Genomic DNA, 16,693 nt, shown 5'->3' with positions numbered 1-16,693 from the left:
GAAGTCTGGGCTTACAATACAGTGATTAAAGGGTTAAAGAAAGGGATAAAAGAATAAAATAAAAGGATATTTTAAGACCGAATGTCATGTGTCTTGTTCTCAGACAACATCCAGGTGTCCTTCATTGGTAATACACTTCCTACGTTTGAAACCTGAACTACAACACCAAACAAACACACACACCGCACAGTAAATTAGCACATGAAAGTTGCTTTTTGAATGTCAGAGTGCTGAACATGTTGAAAGACAGCTTGCAGTGCTCTGCATAGTGGGAGGCAATCTCAGTGCATCTTTTCAAATCTGTTCCTTGTGATCTGCATACAGTGATGAGCTTCACTTCACTACTTTTCCTCCACTGAAGAGCAATCTGATTAGGCAGCAGAGATCTGATGGAGGGGATTCAAATCTGGAGACAGAGCTGAAACACAGCCACATCCCTTTAAGCCCCATCAAAGCCCTATCAAAATGTATTGACACACAGGACGTGTTAAACAAAGGACTTGAGACGGAAAAGACAAATTCACAAAAAGTGAACATACAATGATGCACAACACTTAATAGCATGCCCTGCATTGCACTGAAATTAAAGTGCATTTTTGATCATTTTCATATAAATAATTCTGATTGGAAAATATTTTATGCATCCCTATCTACTTAGACTTATTCAATCATGTAAAAAAATAGTTTAGTTTAGAAACATAGACATAGGAAAGCCAGTAACAGGACTGAGTGTCAGTAACAGGAGTGAGTGCCAATAATAGGAGTGAGTGCCAGTAACAGGGCTGAGTGTCAGTAACAGGAGTGAGTGCCAGTAACAGGGCTGAGTGTCAGTAACAGGAGTGAGTTCCAGTAACAGGAGTGAGTTCCAGTAACAGGAGTGAGTGCCAGTAACAGGACTGAGTGCCAGTAACAGGACTGAGTGTCAGTAACAGGAGTTAGTGCCAATAACAGGGTTGAGTGCCAGTAACAGGAGTGAGTGCCAGTAACAGGGCTGAGTGTCAGTAACAGAAGTGAGTTCCAGTAACAGGAGTGAGTGCCAGTAACAGGAGTGAGTGCCAGTAACAGGAGTGAGTGCCAGTAACAGGAGTGAGTGCCAGTAACAGGGCTGAGTGTCAGTAACTGGAGTGAGTGCCAGAAACAGGAGTGAGTTCCAGTAACAGGACTGAGTGTCAGTAATAGGAGTGAGTGCCAGTAACAGGGCTGAGTGTCAGTAACAGGAGTGAGTGCCAGTAACAGGAGTGAGTTCCAGTAACAGGAGTGAGTGCCAGTAACAGGGCTGAGTGTCAGTAACAGGAGTGAGTGCCAGTAACAGGAGTGAGTTCCAGTAACAGGAGTGAGTGCCAATAATAGGAGTGAGTGCCAGTAACAGGGCTGAGTGTCAGTAACAGGAGTAAGTTCCAGTAACAGGAATGAGTATTGTCCCCAGGGTTATTGATTTATTAATTATTAATTAAATATTAGTAAATATTAGATAATGTGAACATAGACATATACATTTTTTATCTCATTTTACACAATACATGTAGATAACACTGTAGCTGAAGCTGCATTATCTTCCCTTGTGGAAACCATGCAAATTTGAACATCAATAATTTAACAAAAAAATATCATTGTGCCTAATTATAAAAAAAACAATTAGGACACCCTATGATTAATAGCTTAGTAGCATCCGATGTTTCCACTTTGGATGATATAGTCTCATTAATTGACATTTCATACAGTTTCTGACATTGATTATGAAAAACGTGTCCACTCCTTCAAGCAGAATTCTTTCAGTGGTGTGATGTTTTGGGGTTTCTTACCTGCACAGCCTGTTTAGCCTGTTTTAATTTACCCCACAGCACCTCAACAGGATTAAGAGGAATCAGGGTGCAGAACTCTGTTTCTTTCCTATGCGTCATTCCCTTTTGGGTCATTGTCATGTTGCATGGCCCACTTCATCTTTATTTTTGATTCTTTGCAAGTGTGCGTGTGTGTATATATATATATATATATATATATATATATATATATATATATATATATATATATATATATATATATATATATATATATATAAAGAGCTCTGGAAAAACTTAAATAAAACTCAAATAAAAATATTGTAATTTAGAGCATTTATTTGAGAAAATGAGAAATGGCTGAAATAACAAAAAAAGATGCAGAGCTTTCAGACCTCAAATAATGCAAAGAAAACAAATTCATATTCATAAAGTTTTAAGAGTTCAGTAATCACAGTTTCCATGCATCTTGGCATGTTCTCCTCCACCAGCCTTACACACTGCTTTTGGATAACTTTATGCCGCTCCTGGTGCAAACATTCAAGCAGTTCAGCTTGGTGGTTTGATGGTTGTGATCATCCATCTTTCTCTTGACTATATTCCAAAGGTTTTAATTTTTTTTTGTGTTAGTGTTTTGAGTCTTCTGTAGGTCTGTAGGGAGTTCAGCACTTACCTCAAGCTGCCTCATGTGCTTTTGGAGTGATCTTAGCAGAACACCCTCTACTAGGGTAAGCGGTAACAGTCCAGTATTTTCTTTATTTGCAGATAATTTGTCTCAGCAAGCATTTGATGTACTTCTGGATATTTTGTAGTGTTTTCTAGATGTTTCCAGCTTGACAGATCTCTATTACACATCATTGAAGGGCTTCTGAAGGTTGTTTGCTGAAGATCTTTTATTTTTATTAAAAGACACACTTTTTTTTTTTGCTTTACACAACAATCTAAATTATATCAGGTTCAACAAATGTGAGTCAAATATTCTTACATTTCTTATGATGTAAGAATACTGGCATGTAGGCTTAAATTTTAGGGTTAAACATTTACAAATGTGGTCTGGATTAAATAGGATTATGCAACCTTTTCTTTCAATATTCGAACCAGTAACTTTGTCAAGTATTGAATGAGCTCATCTCTAGTAACTGTACACCTACAAGGTGTGTAATAAATTGTTTGACTGTTGACACCTGCTTAAGTTGTATTTAGTCAGTGGCACACCTGTGTTTTCTGTTGCCAAGATAGCAATACATCAGAAATCACTTCCAGACCACCATGCCCATTGGAACAGATATATTCACTAGCACTGTTGCTATTTAAATATAGACTGGCAGGGTGCAAGATAGTAATGAGCATCGCAATGCGCCTTGTGCAAGGTCCAAGATAGGGCCCTTAATCTTAAAATGATGCGAGGATTAGACTGTCAGTTTAATTTCCTTGAATATGTAACGTAACTGATTATTACCCATCATTTTTAAATTCATTTTAAAATGTCTAGTTGGGGTCTCTAATAATATGAATAAATGCCATCTGAGCCCTTCTTTCTTAAAAGAAGTGATCAGGTGTTTCTATTTAGCCCTGCTTTAGATCACTGAATGAGAGGACTCTGAAGAAAGATAGGATTTGGCTCTCTCATATGAATATTGATACATACATGCAAATATATCACCCCTGATTGGCTAACAGCACTGCAGTAGAGAATGCCTACCCGCTGCCTTCCCCCCACAGTCAGTTTTACAGCTCTAAAACTCAAATGACAAAATGTTTTCAGAAATACTGACTAAGTTCTCAGGATATATAGCACTGAGTGCTAGAGCTGCAACTAATGATTATTTTGGTAGTCGACTAATCTGATCATAATTTTTTTTTTTCCGATTAGTCGATTAGTCAACGATTATTTCTGCCATGTCCTCCATCTCTGAAAACAACAGAAAAAACAGCTAAACATGAGATTTAAAAGGCATTTAAACGTCCACATGTTTAAACATGGGGAGTACATATATTTAGTGAATAAATATGTAATCTGTTGTGTTTGGGCACTTTTGGAGACACAGACCAAGTTTCTTCTGTCCCCAGAACTTTGTGTAATGCGGTACTGTTACAAATTAACGATTAGTCGACAGTGAAATTTGTAGTCGACAAATTTAAATAATCGACACTGTCGATTATATCGACTAATCGTTGCAGCCCTACTGAGTGCTAGGTTAAGTTAACCCTTAAACTTAACTTAAGCTTAACGTCAGACTCTCAGCATCCCTCAGAAGTCACTCGTTGACGTAGACACCTAACATCACTCTGATCAACTCGTATTTCTGAGGATTTTTTTTTTTTTTTTACTAGCTACTGCAGACAAGGGAGGCTGAGAAACACAAACGTTTCATGTGCAGCATATGCATCATATACAACTCAGAGAGCCCTATAGTATTTCACAAAGAACAGGAAAAAAGTGGATTTTAGTGGAAGGAGACCTTTAAAGGTGAGTCTGTCCAGTGATGTGTAGCAGTTTTAAAGGATTTTACCATATGGAAAGTCAGGCTGTGAAAGAGATTTTACATTAAAAATGAAATTAAACCATTTCATTAATTTCTTTCATTTCATTCACACCATTCATTTACTGATAATCAGACATCACACATTCAGCACATCACACAGTCTAAACGAGAGAACACACGTACGCGTACACACTCAAACAGTTTCAAACAGTCGAGGAGTCTGGAGAGAAGTAGGATTGTACTTTTTTTTTCTTTTTTAATCAACTCAAATCCCAAAGTACAGTAAGAGATAACACAATGTAACTAACCTGCTGCCCCTCTTTAACATGTGACGCAGTGCAACAGCTACGGAAACTGACCTCGGCTAGTTGTACACAATAGGAAAATACCCTGGTTGTTTGCATAAGAGTATATCACTGTTCACAGGCTAGCTACGGAACTTCAGAACCGGGGGGAAGGGGAAGGGAGGGGGGGCGAATGAATTCTAACTCTTTCTAAGTTCTAGTTCAGATGGACATATTAATTCATTCATTCATTCCAGAATTGTATTAGATTAGCAGGCAAATACAGAGGCCTGATTACTAAATATTGATAGATGGTTATTCCAAAAAAAAGAAAAGAAAAGAAAAGAAAAGAAAAAAAATAAATAAAATAAAAAAGAAGAAAAATCCATACTGATATAATAACATTTGTTTTCACTTAAAATTCACCCTACATATTATAATTAAACAGCCAAAACAAACTGCAAACCACTGTTTACATTACCACAAGAGATAAACAACAGTATTCCTGTATTTTGTTTTTTTCGAAAGGAAATAAGAACAGAATAAAAAGGCATTAACAGGTTAAGTTCTCTCCTGCAAAATGTTATTTTTCTTTTTTTTTTTGTTCCTGTTTCTCCATATTCCCGGATATATCACATACTATATAAGAATTCAGGGACATTCTTTCTTTCTTTCTTTCTTTCTTTCTTTCCTACTGTGAAGTTTGCATTCAGTGTTGTATTGTTTGTATTGTCTTTTCATGAGGTCGCCTACTTCACTGGACCTAAAAAAAAACAAACTCTAAAGAAACAGGGACCGAAAGGTACCATTATATATATTTTGCGAGTCGAGCCCACATTCATCAAGGCAGTTGCACAACTCTTCTGCACGACTCGGACAATAATAACACAGATACCGAAGAATAAGAGTTCAACACATCTCTAATACTGAAAATATTCAAACTAACCACATTTGAGTCCTCGCCTTTTTTTTTTTTCTTCTTTTTTTTTTTTATGTTTTATATGGTCTCTTTCTTAATAAAAAGTCTAAACATTTAGCCCTAATGGTCACCTTGACCGTTATCTGAAATCTTCTAAAAACCTTTATATAAGAAAGGCTACGACGAACCTTTTAGAAATCTGAAGGCGGCAGAAGATTACAGTCCGTTTCAACAGGTTTAATGAGGAGGAGGAGAGCAGTGCTGTGAATGCAGTCAGTGTTTCTGCATTTCAGAGAGTTTAGACTCAAACTAAATAAGAAAAAAAAAAAACTAAAGCTAAATAAAAAAAAAAAATCAAATCAAATCTGCTGCTCAACTCAAAAAAGTAGTAAACTACTCATCACATACTCTGGTGCTCAGTTGGATCTCACTGCTGGAATAAAAGGATGGTCTCAGAGTAGAGTGTGTGCTATAGGTCTGCTAGCAAAAAAAAAAAGACGTATGCAGCTATATACTATGTTCTGGATGTCTAAAACGTAAAGTCTGGAAGTATCTCGCACTCACATCTGCCTCAGAACAGATGTCTGGCGAACAAAATACTAACATACTAGCGGAGCTGAAATGGCACTAGCACATCAACGTTAGCGCTCTCAGAACTGACCAGCTGTGCTGAAAAAAGGAAGGCAAACATGAGTTCATCTGTGTAGATGTGACTGGGTGGGAGTGGGTGTGTGTGTGTGTGTGTGTGTGTGAGTCTATGTGTGTTGGCTAGGACGCAGTGGAGGTGTTGGGGCTCCAGCCCATCTGATAGGCCCGCTCCAGCGTCCGCTTACAGTCTTGCATCACCGTGCTGAACACTATGTGCGGATACTGCAGGACCAGTCTCTCCACAGTCTCCTCGTTCACCTAGACAGAAAAAGGGCACAGGAAAGGCTGTGTTTTAATCAGTTCGATTGTAGGTTCCAGTTATTGTACATATACATACATATATATATATATATATATACACACACACACACAAAAAACATTGTACATGCACACAGGATAGCTTTGCTTCTTTTTTTCTATTCAGCATGACAATAAATTCATCACATTTTAATATGATCTTTTTTTACTTATTTCAGTATTGAAAGTATTTGTTGTTAGAGAGTTTAAACATTTAATGCATTTAATGAATTGTGTTTTAAAAGCATAAAAGCATATATTCAATAAAGGGTCCAAAATAATGAACACAACAATTATACATGTCCAATCCAGTAATGCATCAACAGATTTTTTTTTAATAGAAGTGTGAATTGATTAAAATGTATTCTGATCCAGAAAATGTATTCACAACAATTTTCTCTGATTAACTGTGATTAATCTCACTTTTTCTTCTCTCTGCAGGACTCTACCAGCTCCAGATACTTGGATTAAAATACTAGTATATACTTGTATGTTTGAGGGGAGATGAAACCAACGTGGGGCACAGGAATTAAAAAGGGGCAAATTACGGCAGAATTTGGGATCAAACTTGGTGGCGTAATTCATTTTTTTTTTTATATAAAAAAAAAAATAATAATAAATGCGTTACTGATTCCAAATGAATTGTATGTGGTGGTGCTTTAATACATTTACATAATACATTGTTTTTAAAAGAAAAAGGAAATGGAGGACATGGTCCTGTCCCAGCTTTTTTCAAAATGCATCACTACAACCAAGTTCTAAATAAGTTTTTTATTATTATTTTTTTTTTTTATGAAATAGTAAAGGGTCTCACTTTCAACATGATAAACACTGATACCTGTATGTGCTTTATGTTCAACTGTGAATAAAATAAGGGTATATGAGATAAAAATCTTTTTTGGATTTTCAATAAAAAATACAGTGTTATTACTAGTGTTTAACAATGCAATAAATAAGACATCACAGTGTATTATATATAAAAAGAAGATTGGATTGGATCTGTATCAGTCAGCAGTCAGTATTAAGGTACTGGGAGAACCCTAGTACTAATGGAGAAACAAAGGCTCCTCTATATGCTTTAAAGCTTAAACAGGTAGATTCTATCACCACCCATTTTCTACTGACACTTGGTATTTGGTAATTGGTATTTGGCAACATTTGGTAATAGATGGTCCATAGTTGATGCCCTGAATCTCCATTACATGCAAAAGAAAATTATTCTCTAACCCTAACTCTAAACCCTAAACTTAACTTTTAAGAATCAGATTTAGTTTTAGAATTAAGTTTTAGGTTAATTTTAGGGTCAGGGTTAGGTATAGAGTTGTTTTATGGTTAGAGTAAAGTTTAGCATTTAGCATAAGCATTGAGAATCATTTACATTCAGCTAAAAGTTCAATTGCATTTTATATATATCGGTTTAATGTCTATAATATATATATATATATATATATATATATATATATATATATATATATAAAACAACCAAGTAAAGTGATACTGACACTTTTGCTATAAAGGCATGTTAGAACAGCAGCAGAACAAATAAGAATTGTGTAAATCTACACAGTAACAGCAATAAAAGAAAATAGAAAACAGTGCATCAGAGACACGACCCACTGTCAGTGTCACGTATGAAGAAATCCGGGGACTCCACACACGTTGCTTCAGTATGCACCGCGCGCATCACGCTTACTAAGCTCCAGCTTTTGAAGAACGGCACGTGTAACGTAGGTCTCAGAAAGAATACAGACGCGCTCAATGCTCTCTGAGATAATTACCCTCGTCCTCCGAGGCACGGAGTCAAAACAACTTTCCACCCTTTAACTTTCATCATGTACAATGTCAACAGTGTGGCACTCCGATTACGAATGAACAGCACGGGCCCCAGGAGAGCTCCTCTAATTGTTCTTCATTATAAGCAATCATAAATCTTTCCAGAGAGAAAATGAACACGAACATCTCAAATATTCACACGCGCAGTGAGACCAGATGAAAGTTCACAACTCCACACGCAACTGTATAAAAAGGCGAGGCATTTTCAATTTTAGGGTCTAAAACAATGATTTGGAACAAAAGACATTTTTTCCTTGATATGCCCTTCACTCTCTTTCGCAGTAACACTGTAAAACTACAAATTAAACCAATTACAAATTATAAAAAAAAAGAAATTACAAAAGTTTCACTTTCACTATTAAAAGTCATTTTGAATCTCATTTTATTGCACTATAATATTTGGGACAGTTGTAATCGCAGGTGTTTGTGATTACCAGAGGTGGAAAGTAATTAATTACATTTACTCAACTGTAATTGAGTAGATTTTATGAGTAATTTGTAATTTTTAAAGTAGTTTTTAAAATAGGTAATTTTACTTTTACTCAAGTACATTTTGACACAACTAATTCACTTTGCTACATTGGAAAACTCCCAATTACTGAGTAAAAAAAAAAAATTGTCTGAATTAAAAAAAAAATAATTGCCATGGATGCTCGTGGAATAACGAGGCAATAACGTCCTCATGCAGTACAAAATGTGCCCCGACGGACAGAGCTGTCAGCTTTCAAAACTTCCACATCAAACCTGAGAAAGCATGTGGTGTAAGTACTTTTATCATTAAACAATCTGCTTAAATATAAAAAAACATGTAAATAGCAGTTAAAGCAAAGCAATGGCAAGTTAAAAAAATAATAATGAACTGTGAAACTATAAAAATACAGTTTATAGTCAACTATATGATCATAACCTTTTCATAGTAAAGAAAAAAAATGGATAATAGAAACCTATGGCACTTGTTTTATGGGATGTTCTAAACAAATACTGCCAAAATTATGGTCCATAATGGTCCAAATTATTATGTGGAATAATAGTTCATTAAAAACAATTTAATTTATTTAAAGTAACTATGTAGCTTTTACTCAAAGTACATTTTAAATTGAGTACTTTTTACTTTTACTCGAGTAGATTTTTAGATGGGTACTTTTACTTGAATAGAATTTTAGCAAAGTATAGGTACTTTTACTTAATTACAATTTTACGCATGTTGTATTGGCTTATTAGTGTAGAAATAAGATTCCTTTACAATTTAATGATTCCATTACAATTACAATTATTACAATTACAATTTACAATTATTATTTCGGAAACATTAGCTAGCAAAACAGACATTCAGGACCAGGCCTGGAAGAACGAGCACCTGGTGGAACATATTTTTAAGAATGAAGTAGTTGTTGCTGAGGAGTGACGAGAAAACTCCCGAATGTCTAGAGAATCCCTTGTGTTTTTGAGTAAAATGTTTCAAGCTGGCATCGAAGAACTGTTATGAGATCGCCTGTGGATGTTCATTTCAGTGTTTTTTAGCGGACGGGAATACTTTTGAAAACGCTGCTCATGTGGAAGCAGATATTTTTAAAAACTAAGACAAAAAACTCTATTTTTAAAAATATTCAGATTTCTCTCCTGAAAACCGTTTATTTGGGTAAGTAAAGTGCTTTTGTTTATTTATAGTTGGCATAGATTTCCAGATTTACACTAAGGCTGGGTGCAGCAGCATTAGCATTAGCAGCTAACTGCTAGCACTGGTCACGACAGTGCTACACTGAGAAACCTTGAGTGTTCTGGTAAGCCAGAGCAATATTAGCTAGCGGAACGTGTGGACAAAGCATATGTCCTAGTGGATAGATGTGCTGTATCATGTCAATGCATTGATTGTTTGCTGGATTTTGCTTCCTTGCATCCACTTCAAGCTGCCTTAAAATGAAACAAGGAACAACTATTTTCAGTCTAGTAAAGACATTTGTAACAGAATATAACTTAAATAAAATAGTCGCACTGATTGTGTTTGTTGGATAACAGGGTTCTTGCATAATTTCCAAGTCAAATTTAATGCTTTTTAAGACTTTTTTCAGACCACAATATATGTAATTTAAGACCCAAAAATGTATTCATATTTTCTTTGGTAGAAAATAATTTGCTGTATTGGAAATCAAAACTTAACGTAGCTAACTCACCGCTAATGTTACTATGTTGGCTAGCTCGGTGCTAATGTTAGCTAGCTCTCCGCTAACCTTAGTTCTCTTCCAGGTAATGTAGCTAGATAACTCACTGCTAGTGTTAGTATGTTAGCTAGCTCGCCGCTACCCGGCATTAAAAGCACAGTCTGAAAATTTAATACTTACAGCACATTAACTGTAAATTTAAAACAATTTAAGACCTTAATTACCTGGATTTTAATTTAATAAAAGACATTTTAAGACTTTTTAGGAACTCGCAGCAACCCTGGATAGTGAAGTGAATAATATTGACTTATTGAATTATATAAATTACATTACCAATATATCATACACTGCCAAGCTTGCGTGATACATTAGTAAGAAGAAAGCGTTCTTAAATAAAACATAGAAAATAACAGCTCTTTCTGTGTGTGTGTGTGTGTGTTGCAGAGACAAAAGAAGAAGATCCATAAGAAAGGCCTTTCCACCAGAGATTAATGTTTTTAATCTCTCTGAGATATCTGAAGTTGTGGGTCCCGATCGCTGGGATTCTTCTTATTACATTCTTTTTTTTCCCCCCATTTTTATCTTCAAAGACTTTAATCTTCGGATCAGAGAGCTTCTTAATATTGTCTGACAAGCAATGTGTGGCTGTGACCAAGGACAAAGTGAAATCTAATACTCCGTCAAAACCACAGCACTGTATTGTACCGTTCCAGCCACACTAGATCCTATTGTAGAGACAGTAATATTTCTTCACATGGATCGTCTGTCAGAGCCGGGATTCTGCTGAGATACTGCCGGTGAGACGGCTCAGGCTGACCTGATATATTGTTCTGGAGTGTTCCTTCACTGTTTTTCGGAACACATGCTCTCCAAAACACTTAAACGTGCTATGTACAGTACACCCACGTTACTCAGAAATAACACGTACAGTCCCGATCACGACTTTCACAAGCATATTACCATGTTTTTGTTTTAACAGCTCTGAATAAAGACCCACTTGCTGATTTAAAAATGTACTACTGGGGTTAAATTCATTTTTACCAACAACGTTCTCAAGCTTTCAGGCCTCTAAAACACGTCATAAAACTGTCAGGCTCCTCCGTGTGTCCCAACGCAAACTTCACTATACCAATAATGAAGGAAGTGAACGTGGTTAATGTATACAGAGCGAGGACATAAATCACAAGCTGATTTAAAAAGGACATTGAACGGCCAAATCAGAAAAGCTTCAGACAGTATGAAGAGGTGCGGAAAGTATTTCTTGCGTTTACTTTGATTTTTGATGTTATATATCTACAGGGGTTGGACAATGAAACTAAAACACCTGTCATTTTAGTGTGGGAGGTTTTTAATGGCTAAATTGGAGCAGCCTGGTGGCCAATCTTCATTAATTGCACATTGCACCAGTAAGAGCAGAGTGTGAAGGTTTCGCTCAAAATACTACAATGCACACAACATTATGGGTGACATACCAGAGTTCAAAAGAGGACAAATTGTTGGTGCACGTCTTGTTGGCGCATCTGTGACCAAGACAGCAAGTCTTTGTGATGTATCAAGAGCCACGGTATCCAGGGTAATGTCAGCATACCACCAAGAAGGACCAACCACATCCAACAGAATTAACTGTGGATGCTGTAAGAGGAAGCTGTCTGAAAGGGATGTTCGGGTGCTAACCCGGATTGTATCCAAAAAAAACATAAAACCACGGCTGATCAAATCATGACAGAATTCAATGTGCCCCTCAACTCTCCTGTTTCCACCAGAACTGTCCGTCGCCACAATAAATGATTGTGTTCTAAAACCAGATGTTTCAGTTTCATTGTCCAACCCCTGTATTTCACATCCATTTCAGACCAAAAACATTCCAAAAAAGTTGGATTTTGTCATGTTGACATCAGTCTTTATCAGACTCAGGCATTAATAGAAGTGTTCTATATGTGTGATCCAGATTTGTAAACTCTTCGTACACTAAAACAAGCTAAACAGTGAAAAAACTATTGCTTAGCACGGTTAGCGGCTAATGTTAATACTGCTCCAACCTTGGTGCTGGAAAAACTTTACTGACACTCCTTTATACTTTATACGGAGTGGCTTTACTGCTCCTTACAACCTGACTGGTAGAATTCATAAATAAGGCGCACTGGATTATAAGGATTTTAAGTGTGCCTTATAGTCCGAAAAATACAGTATTTAGAAAAACAGACAAAGGACTACAGTCCATAATTAAAATCTGAACTACAAAAAGCTCCTATATGGTCAGTTGAATGGGTAAAGGGTGATATATAGTAAATAAGGTTATGTTATGCTTGATCTGTGTATATTTCTGACTTGTGACTAGGTTTACAAGTTAACAACATATTCTTCTGCAGCTGATGAAATAATACATCCTGAGACACATGAAGAAAACTAATTAGCCTCATTTGTGTAAATCAGTCATATTTAAGCAACCAGAAAAGTATAAAACAGCAGGCTGTCACACAGCACAGCTCAGCTCAGCTTTGAGTGCTTACTTCATTTTTTTTTTTTTTAGCTTTTACGATGCTTCATCTTGTAGATGTTTTGACTGCTTACCAGCACAGATCTGTCAAGCAGTCTGAATAAAATCAAATGATGAAAAGAGATGAACTAATTTTGTCCAATTATTTTGTGATTCTGCCTATTTTTAATGAATTATTATGAAAACGTATTTCTCCATGATGTTCCCGTCTGACATTTGCTTGTTTTTTTGTGCCACAAACAGTTGTAAAAATGATTAGACATGACATGTTCATTTATTCATGCTTTAAACAGGCTGTTTATGTTATGATGATTTATTAAGACTCTTATTATGCATTCTACACTGACAAGCCAGTCTACTCAGTCATGGGATTTGGGACTAGTATCATGTCCCGTGATTTCTGCCATGTCCTACTTAAGCACACTGCCCTAAAATGTGGGATACATTACCTGTCAATGTTTTAAGAACACTCCTATTGCTTTTTTGTATTACTTCACCTGTCAGACCTATAGTAAAACCAAGACATATTCCAGTGTTAAGCTGAGCTAAAGGTGCTGTTGTCATGTGGGTCAGCCAGACCTCTTCCTGTACCAGTTTTCTCCATTTCCAGACTTTTAAAGGTGTAGATAGAGGAGTACTAATCACTCTCTGGTTTTATCTGTAATTTCTTTCAAGAAAATACTTAAACTAAAAATAGTTACAGAGTTATCTATGTTTCTGTGTCTTTTTCTAGTTATTATAATGAAAGTCTGAACGTGCTGTATGTGTAAGTGTGTTAATGCTGCTGTAGAGAGTCCAGTAACACCATCTGTTCCAGCACTGCTTTACTACAGACAGAGGATTTGTAAATTATATATATTTTAATCAATTTCTAAAGCTCAGTTTATTTCCATTGCTACTTAAAAGCATTAAACTGTAGACTAAAGAATTTAAACAATACAGCTTTGACAAAAATGAGAGACCACCTAAAAATGAGTTTCTTTGATTTTACCTAATTGAAAATCTCTAGAATATAATCAAAAGGAAGATGGATGATCACAAGCCATCAAACCAAACCAAGCTGAACTTTTTGATTTTTTGCACCAGGAGTAAAGGCATAAAGTTATCCAAAAGCAGTGTGTAAGACTGGTGGAGGTGAACATGCCAAGATAAAAACAGCATGTGTGATCAAAACCAGGGTTATTCCACCAAATACTGATTTCTTAACTCTTAAAACGTTATGAATAAGAAATAGTTTTTTATTTGATAGTTATTTTATTTAATAGTTTTTATTTGAGGTCTGAAAGCTCTGCATCTTTTTTTTTGTTATTTCAGCCATTTCTTATTTTCCTCTTAATGACAATATGTTTATTTGGAATTTGGGAGAAATGTTGTCTGTAGTTTATAGAATAAAATAACACGAATCATTTTACTCAAACATATACCTATAAATAGCAAAATCAGAGAAACTGATTCAGTTATTTTTCCAAAGCTGTATATTATTTTTTTATTACAACACCTAAATTACTTTTTTCAGCTTTTAGTTCAATTGTTTTCCTTAAAGGCGGCTCCTGGCAGTTTAATACACAATTTGTTACACTAGATTTTGTACCAATTCTGGTAATTGACTGACAAAAATAAAGTAATTTTTATTACTTTACAAAGTAATTGACACAGACAATTCTAGCCAGATGCTGCTGGTCATGATAATTACAGCGGGTGGTAATGACTGTGACTGGCAGCATCTGGCTAGAATTGTCCTGAAACCTTCCATACAAACACCACCAACCAATCTATGTCTGTTTATACAGACCGGTGCTTCTTCCTATACTCAGTAGAATTCTTTATAAAGTGCTATTTTAGTCTCTATAGTATCTCAGGGCAGTTGAAGGAGCTTGGAGAACACTCACTACTCACTACTAGTTCTGTGTATAAGAGCTGGCAGGTACCCACGACTGGCCAGGACCCCTGTAGATCAACAAAGACTGAGAAACTAAACCATCCCAGCACCCCGGCAGCACGGCCAATTGTGCATTTTTGAACTGGCTACGCATGACTGTGGTAAAGTCTGTTCTCAGGTCCTTCTTAAGCCAGGGTTACACTGCATATTTCTACTAAGACTTCAGCTATTGTTCACAATCTGGTTATAGTTTATTGGTTGTGTTGCATGATTTCTATGCATATGGATGTAATTTTAGTAGTTTATGCAGATCAATTAATTTGAAACAATGTCAAACAATGGATTCTGTCAATAACCAATAAAACATTGACAATGGGAGGAAAAAAAAGGTTTAAGAGGTACTTTTGCTACCAGTGTTCCCTAATAACAGAAAACCATGTATTTTTCTCATATTAGTTTCTATATATTTAATATATATATATTACTCTAAATTAGCACATTTAAAAAAAAAAACAAGAATGCCAAGATTCACTTTAAAGCATTTTCTGTCCATTTTATACAGTTTTCTTTGATGTGTGGGATGATTTTTTTTTAGCAATGTCTGCAGTGCTGCCTGTTTAAGTTAAAAATCTGTTTAATGTACTTATATCTTAATTATTTTTCCTTAACTATTGTTCTAGAGATATTTTCATAAAATATTCTAGCAATTTAAACATGTCCTTAAGTCCCTATCCTTCAAATGACCTTGGAATGACCCTCTTTTAGAAAGTAACCTTTTTTGTTTTGTTTTTATTATTTATTTCTACTTTTTACCCAATTTTCTCCCTATTTTATATAGGCCAACTGTCCCACCCATTCAGCTGCTACTCAGCTGTATGTCCCCCATCACTAGTGATACCACAACACAAGGACTGTGAAAACTGGCACATTTGAATCAGGCACTGCCTCTTTTTGAACTGTTGCTGATAAAGCATTGCTGAGTATCATCACAGCGCGCTTGGAGGAAAGCGCAGTGACTCAGTTCCTATACATCAGCTTACAGATGACTTGTGCTGATCGACATCACCCTCTGGAGTGACGAAAGGAAAGGGCACCAGCTACCCACCCAGAGAGAGCAAGGCCAATTGTGATCTCTTAGGGCTCCAGCAGCTGATGGCAAGCTGCATGACTGGGATTTGAACAATCTAGCAATCTATTAATCATATTGGCAGCTCGGCACCTTTAACATCAGTAACAGCACAACCTTTAAACTTCCTGTTTTAATAACATGCCACTAATTTTCACTAAAATTGTTCACCCTGTCATTGTCCACCCTGCAGCTTGCCGTGATAGGGTGGGCACATGCATGACTGTCAATAAAAAACAGAATGAAAATAAAAAGTGAACCAGCTGGATAAATACGATTATGCATATTTCATTCACAGATAATGACCCATAATCTGTAAAGACTATCATATCCAAGGCTTTACCCACTCCTGCTGCCCTTGAATTGCCCTGTTTTTTTTTTTTTTTTTTTTAGCACAATTTGCTCTCTCTCTTATTCAGTGATTTCAGTGTGAGACGCATGCAAATCGCCAGCCCGCATTCTCCACCAGTGGATCTGTGGATGCAATCTGTTCCTGTATCTGCTTACAAAGCACAGCTTTAAGTTATGGGTGGCTACTGCGGTCTCCTCGCCGTTCCCCTCTCGGTCTTCCTCTCCTCCATTACTATCACAACTTCTCCTCCGCTCCCGAACATTGTTTTCCTTGTCTCGTTTCATGCTGATGCTCGAGCGTATCACTCAGCTCCGCTGTTTACTTTGACTCGGAAAGACCTGAAGTGCTGAATGGGGCGTGGGGGAGGGGGGGGGGGACTTTAAAGAGGAGAAGAGTCCAATTAGGGTGTCCAAAAATCTCAAAGAACCTCCAGCG

At 36.3% G+C, this 16,693-nt stretch overlaps 1 protein-coding gene across 1 annotated transcript in view; it reads right to left on the bottom strand.

The window, feature by feature from the left end:
• Positions 1 to 4,495: 4,495 nt before the first annotated feature.
• The window catches only part of fbxl17 (F-box and leucine-rich repeat protein 17), a 426,729-nt gene continuing 414,531 nt past the window's right edge, over positions 4,496 to 16,693 (bottom strand). Inside the window, exon 10 of the mRNA XM_007254053.4 lies at positions 4,496 to 6,373. Coding sequence (XP_007254115.3) covers positions 6,236 to 6,373 — 138 coding nt within the window. The 3' untranslated portion in view covers positions 4,496 to 6,235. The remainder of the gene's footprint in view (positions 6,374 to 16,693) is intronic.

This window comes from Astyanax mexicanus, chromosome 12 (assembly GCF_023375975.1).
Source record: "Astyanax mexicanus isolate ESR-SI-001 chromosome 12, AstMex3_surface, whole genome shotgun sequence".
Taxonomy (NCBI): domain Eukaryota; kingdom Metazoa; phylum Chordata; class Actinopteri; order Characiformes; family Acestrorhamphidae; genus Astyanax; species Astyanax mexicanus.
The sequence above is the reverse complement of the archived record's forward strand: the minus strand, read 5'-3'. Positions and strand labels throughout refer to the sequence as shown.